General features: G+C 46.5%; 1 protein-coding gene across 1 annotated transcript; it reads right to left on the reverse strand.

Annotated features, from left to right (window-relative positions):
* SLC25A5 (solute carrier family 25 member 5) lies at window positions 1-4,481 on the reverse strand. The gene is made up of 4 exons (XM_033945920.1): window positions 4,198-4,481; window positions 2,521-3,007; window positions 2,200-2,340; window positions 1-486 (listed from the first exon to the last, which is right to left on the reverse strand). Exons 1-4 carry the CDS (start codon window positions 4,306-4,308, stop codon window positions 329-331), a joined length of 897 nt encoding a protein of 298 aa, XP_033801811.1. The 5' UTR covers window positions 4,309-4,481; the 3' UTR covers window positions 1-328.
* Window positions 4,482-6,897: the final 2,416 nt, after the last annotated feature.

A 6,897-nucleotide genomic window follows, 5' to 3' on the forward strand; every position in this document is an offset into this window, starting at 1 on the left:
ATGGTTGCAACACACAGTAAGTAACTTCAAAACAAAGTTACATATTTTCCTTTTTTTTTTTTTATTTCTTTAAATCTAGGGCATTAAAATAAGAGACTAAAATAACAAAATAACCCAAAAAGCATTGAGTCCCATCACATGAAAAGGGAATGTTCTGTTAATGTATAGAGTTGGTCACATGAATGATTGTTTCCCCCCCATTTTGGACCAGTAACATACCAGTTGCATTTTATAAATTAAAAAAAAAAAGGCGGAATGAGAAGTCCGGGAATGGTCAGGGTATGATACAGGACACGGCATGCCAGCTCCACAGCGAGAGCAAAGAAGATTAGATGTACTTCTTTAACTCATCGTACAACACCAAGACAAAAGCGCCGCCCATCCCTCGGAGAACGTTGGACCAGGCGCCCTTGAAGAAAGCATTGGAACCTTCATCTCGCGCAATCTTCCGCCAGCAGTCCATGGTGCCCGTGTACATGATCTCAGCTGCAAGACAGAAGCAGAGTTAGCATCAGCGGGCAACAGCTCTCCTCCATGTCACACCAAGTATACACGGTTCAGTGGCGCGCAAGACGCCGACAATCCGGCGCAAGACAGAAGCGTGCCGGGAAAAAGGTAATTTTTAAAGAGCTCCTACGGGGGGGGGGGGTGGTTTGGGGTGGCAACCCCCCCACTTTATTGGTTAATGATTGCGCTGCTGTTGGAGGGGGGTTCGGGGAGTTGGAAACCTCCATTATAGAGAAAACGGAATGATTTTTTTCGGGAAAAGTTCCGTTTGCTCTATAATGTGGGGGGTTTCACCCCCCCACACCAGCAGCATGAACACTAACCAATAAAGTGGGGGGGTTGCCACCCCAAACTCCCAGTCAGAGCTCTTTAAAAATTATTTTTTTCCCCGCGCGCTTCTGTCTTGCGCCGAATTGTCGGCGTGCTAGCGTCTGGTGCGCGATTATCCCGTCACCAGTAAACACGGTTTAAAAACTGCTTATCTGGTTGGTAAATTCATACACTCCCCCCCCCCACACACACCTTTTTCTTTTTAGAAAGCCACACTAGTGGCTGTGGTTGCAGTAACTGTCCTAAAGGCCAAAGAAATAGCACAGCTTTGTAAAAGAGCGGGGCAGGAGAAGATAAGTTGTAAATCCTGTAGTATGTTCTCCAAGCTGCTAAACACTTAGTTGTAGGCAAACTAGATGGAAAAGGCACGTAGAGGGCACCTGACCAGCACATTCTATAAATAGGCACCAACCTTTCTTATAGAATACTGGGAAAAAAATTGGGTATATGCGTGTATTTAGGTATGATGAGCATTTCGGCCAGCTATATAAAGCTGAAATGCTTGTGCTTATACCCACCTACAAAACTACACACTATATGCACATTTACAGAATAGCACCCAGGCAGTGTATCAGCATGGTATACATATGTGCATATAAGCTGGTATTCTAATGTCTTGATAGAATTACCCCCTAAATGCAACAGTGCATTCGGATGCATCACAACTACCAAGTGCGGTCCATAGACAACAACGCGGAAGACAAAGGCGCGCGCCGACAACAGAGCGCAAGATGGAGGCGCGCGCCAAAGAAAATTACTGTTTTTAGGGGCTCCGATGGGGGGCTTTGTTGGGGAGCACCCCCAGTTTACTTAATACAAATTGTGCCGGCGTTGTGGGGGGTTTGGGGGGTTGTAACCCCCCACATTTTACTGTAAACTTAACTTTTTCCCTAAAAACAGGGAAAAAGTGGTTTTCAGTAAAATGTGGGGGGTTACAACCCCCCAAACCCCCCACAACGCGGCGCGATCTGTATTAAGTAAAGTGGGGGGGGGGGTTCCCCCCCACGCCGGAGCCCTAAAAACAGTAATTTTCTTCGGCGTGCGCCTCTGCGCTGCGCTCAATTGTCTGCTCGCGCCTTTGTCCCGACGCGCTTTTGACCCGACACCACCAAATGCAGCCTTTAGTGAGTTAAGTTTGGTGCCCTAAGGTCGCCCTTGGGTTGAGATATGTCATAGTTTAAGCAGGGCTATACATGGGCTCCATTTCACAAGGCAAAACATTCCCACCCGACTTTACAGCGCAGCGTAACTATTCCAGAGATTGGGAAGAGCTTCATGCCCTTGAGCTACAGATCCATCGCACCAACTTTCCAGTCTCCCCCCCCCCCCAAGGAGTAGGGTACCATCTCCAAAGAAACCTACCTCCTTTCCGACCAGACTGCATCATCATTCTACGGCGAACAGTGTCAAAGGGGTAAGAGACGAAGCCAGCCACAGCTGTTACAGTCTGAGCTATCATCCAGCTGACAATAATGTGAGTGTTTTTAGGATCTGGCAGCATGCCTAAGAGTGAAAAGAAAGGAAGAAAGGATGCAGTTTACGTCAATAAAGGAATACCCTACATCAAATAGCCAAAAGTCAAACACAGCCCTCTGTCATCGTCCCTTCCACACACAAAAAAATATGTTACAGAAATCAAATACGTTTTCAGTCTGTTTCCAGACGATAGAAGCCAGTAACTACCTTTTGCCGTGTCATAGATCCCAAAGTAGGCCGCTCTGTAGATAATGATTCCCTGCACAGAGACGTTGAAGCCCTGGTACAGACCTCGGAGCCCATCAGACCTGAAGATTTTCACGAGGCAGTCTCCCAAGCCCTTGAACTCCCTATCCGCTCCAGCCTTTCCCACATCAGCTGCTAAACGGGTACGGGCAAAGTCCAGGGGGTACACAAAGCACAGGGAGGTTGCACCAGCAGCACCACCAGAGGCCAGATTTCCAGCAAAGTAACGCCAGAACTGGGTTCTCTTGTCAACATTATCCAGGAAGATCTTCTTGTATTTATCTTTGAAAGCAAAGTTGAGGGCTTGGGTGGGGAAGTATCTGATCACGTTGGCCAGGTTGCCACGCCAAAAAGACAGGAATCCCTGCTCCTTGGGGATACGGACCACACAGTCTATAATGCCCTTATACTGTTTATCGGCTGTGATCTGCTTGCTTGCATGCTGGACCTGCAGAAAAGATCAGACAAGGCTACGGTTAAGAGGATTTCTCTGGGCTGCAAATACAACTGCCAAAACTGCAAATGAGAGAAAAAAAAAATCTATTTTTCAAAGCCTGATTGGACATGGATGCCCTCTAAACGCTACAAACCAATCCCAGGCTTCTTGATTTCTTTAGACACAATAACTTTCTGGGCTGGAACTATACAAGTGATCGGAAACAAAAACCAGAAAAGTTGCTTTTGGAACAAGCAGTGCATCAGCCAAAGCAGACATTGCATCACCATGAACATTAAGAAACTAAAAGGTAAAGATTTAAATGGCGCTCCCAGGATCAACCAAATACTTTTTTAAAACAGAAATCGAAACAGAATACGGTTACTGAAAAAATAGAAATCATGACTACTTTCAAATATCCTAAGTTCCGTTAGGATAAGTCGATCCCGTTGATATGTACTTTTCATAGGTAAAAACAAATCTTGGCTAAAGCTCTGGGATTATCTACTTTGTTTCCGGTCTCGCCCTGTTCTCAAAAGAAACTCAAAATGGTGAGTCCCCATTCATTCTGCTGACCGGGACACGTGGTTATTACATAAAGGTCATTGTGGGACATCCACTGCAGGATAACGGAGAATATATCTGAACGAAAAAAAATAATTAAAAAGAAGCAGCAGCCCTGGTAAATAAACATTTAATTGTCTAAAGGCTGCGACGAGAGATCGCAGCACCGATCCTCGAAAGTACAAAGGACACCGTCTCCTTGGATCGTCTCCTAGAGGAAGAGGCCGCTTCCGGGACGAGGATTCCCAAAAAGGAGCCCCCCGACGAGTCATTCTGCAGCATCCACCCCCCCCCCCCGTCCCCTTTCTCGGATCTGTAGGCCTAGCGCTTCCTGCTCCCGAGATGCCCGCCCGGGCCCTGAAGAAAAGCCAGCTACTTCCTTCTCCTTGCCGCGACCTTGGACGAGATCAAAGGCTCAGCCATCGTTTCCGGGAGAAAGGCCGGCGCTGGTCCGGTCCCAGGTCTGGGAAGCGCAGCCTCCCTTGCGGTCAAATTCCAGGGCAGTCCCGGGAGCTCAAGCCAGAGCCAAGTCTAAAAATCGGCTGGTTTGCGGAAGCGCGTTAATGCCGAAACCGCTCGCTAGGGTAGTACATGCAGGCGATCTCCCCCCATTCCACCCAATATCGCCCCCTCTTTACCTGCAGAAGAAGCTTTACTCGCTCGATCGGGGCTACAGCTGTTTTCGAGATTGCAGCGGCCACCCCGCCGGCCAAAAAGTCCTTCGCGAAAGAGAGCGCTGCATCGGTCATGGTGAACGGGAAGGAGGGCGCAAGATGAGCAACGCGAATCCTTTCTCCTGGAGTCTGTTCGCGGCTTTCAAGCTTCTCGCTGCAGGGCCTAAGCTTAGCAGTTGCTGCGCAGAGATCCGACGGCAGAGACGGCGCCGATGAAATGGCCGATTTTTATACTTCGAAAACGCTTTGACTTAGGATGCGGAGCTGGAGCACTTACGTAAGTCGAGCCCCCGCCGCGGCTGATTGGCTGAGAGCTGTAGAAAGAGAAGGAGGCAGAGCCGCGCGCCAGCGGGCGGAATAGAACGTCTCCGGGTCGCGAGCGGGAGGGGCGGGGGGAAAGTGGGGTGAGGCTGGGGAAGAGCTAAAGCAGAGAACGAGAGAAAGCCGGTTTCTTGTGTGACGTCACAACGAGTAACTTGGCAACCAAACTCTAGGATAACCGCGGAAATGCCACTCGTCGAACGTCCCCGGGAGGAAAGAAATGCCTTGTTCCGTATTTGGTTGTAGCCAACCAGGATTGCACACAAAGTATCCGACTTGTTTCTTTAAATGCCTCTTCTGTCCTTTAAAAGATTCTCACATCATGTCGCTGCTTTCCGGAAGGAACTACAGCAGAAGTTCACTTTCATCTTTAGCACTGAGCTTCTTCGATCATTTACTAATAATAAAAAAGTCAACTTATCTACAGATAAAAAAATCCATAAGGAGAGGATCGAGGTCCGTAATGAACCATTAATAATAAATTGCACAGGAAGCACCAAGTCCGATTACAAGTGACATTTTTCACAGAATTCATAACAAAATGTTAAGTATCAAATGACAACAATGCCACAGTGCACAGTATTAACACCTGTTTACATCAAAAGTTAAGAACTAACCTGAGGAAATATTCTGAAGGGCTCATGCCAGAAAAGCATCATTAAAGATTTTCTGTTAATGATTCTGCTGATGAACTAGAGCAGTGATTCCCAACCCTGTCCTGGAGGAACACCAGGCCAATCGGGTTTTCAGGCTAGCCCTAATGAATATGCATGAGAGAGATTTGCATATGATGGAAGTGATAGGCATGCAAATTTGCTTCATGTATATTCATTAGGGCTAGCCTGAAAACCCAATTGGCCTGGTGTTCCTCCAGGACAGGGTTGGGAACCACTGAACTAGAGTACACTTATAAAACTAAAAAATCGAAAAGAATCTTCAGCTATAATATCCAACTACAGACCAGTAGCATCCATTCCGTTTATTGTAAAAATTATGGAGGGATTGGTACACACCCAACTGATGGATTATCTGGATCAGTTCTCTCTCTCCTACATGAAACTCAATCCGGTTTTAGACCGTTATTCAGTACTGAGACAGTAATTGCAGCTATTTTAGACAATCTGCGCCTACTGTTTAGTAAGGGCCTTAATGCCCTGGTTATGCAATTCGATACGAGTTCTGCCTTTGATCTAGTAGACCACGGGAAACTGCTGCAATGCCTAGACGCCACTGGTATCAGGGACGAGGTGCTGAATTGGTTCCGTGGCTTCCTTACGTCCCGCACTTATCAAATACGTTTTAATTATGAACTTTCAGATACCTGGAGCAATCCATCCGGTGTGCCACAAGGGTCTCCGCTATCTCCATTGCTCTTCAACATCTACATGTCCTCACTAGGCACGCAGCTAACCCAGTTAGGGATAAAACTATTTAGTTATGCAGATGATTTTACGATCATCATCCCATTCGTTAATTCTATCTCTGAAACTATTCCTAAAGCTTCAGAAGCCATAAACGTGATGGAGCACTGGATGACAACCTTTAGGCTCAAACTTAATTCAGAAAAGACAACTTTCTTCGTTGCTTCGCCACATCCGCTCGACACCAAATCACCACTATGTATCAATAATCTTAATTACCCTATCCAACCTACCATAAAGATACTAGGTGCAACTTTGGATCAGTGCCTAACCATGAGAGAACATGTGGACTTCTTGATCAGAAAGGGATTTTTCACTCTTTGGAAACTCAGATCCATTAAAGCTTATTTCGATACAGCGGCATTCAGAACCCTAGTCCAATCCCTCATACTGAGTCTACTTGACTACTGTAACATCGCCTATTTAGCAATTTCCCAAAAGAACATGTAGCGTTTACAATTGATGCAAAATGCAGCGGTCAAACTGATCTTTGGGCTGAGGAAGTTTGACCACGTGACACCCTACTACCGGCAGCTGCATTGGCTGTTAATGGAGGCGCGCGTTAAGTTTAAATTTGCCTGCTTCTGCTTCAAAGCACTACACGGACTTGCCCCTAAATATATAACTGACCTTTTCGTCTTCTCAGCCAACAGACACAAGAGAAGCACACATTCCAATTTCGTTTCACCCCCAGTGAGAGGTTGTAAACTGAAAAAACACCATGAACATCTTCTCTCGCACCAAGCAGCATCATGGGGTAAAGACCTAGAGCAATTGCTTTCGCCCACTACTTATGAGGAATTTAGGAAACGTCTGAAAACACACCTGTTCCTAAAGTATCTAGACAACTGACCCTCTCTTCTCTATAGCGATTAACTTGTTCTATTGATCACTCTCTCCTCAAAAATTGATTTTCTGTCCT

Source organism: Geotrypetes seraphini, chromosome 5 (genome assembly GCF_902459505.1).
Source record: "Geotrypetes seraphini chromosome 5, aGeoSer1.1, whole genome shotgun sequence".
Lineage (NCBI taxonomy): Eukaryota > Metazoa > Chordata > Amphibia > Gymnophiona > Dermophiidae > Geotrypetes > Geotrypetes seraphini.

Excerpts from the sequence above, each read along its gene's own strand:
- SLC25A5 (XM_033945920.1), bottom strand. The coding sequence starts at position 4,308 with ATGACCGATGCAGCGCTCTCTTTCGCGAAGGACTTTTTGGCCGGCGGG. Across the intron at positions 2,341-2,520 it reads GATCTATGACACGGCAAAAG|GCATGCTGCCAGATCCTAAA; the intron begins GTAGTTACTGGC and ends TTTCACTCTTAG. Across the intron at positions 487-2,199 it reads GCAGTCTGGTCGGAAAGGAG|CTGAGATCATGTACACGGGC; the intron begins GTAGGTTTCTTT and ends TCTGTCTTGCAG.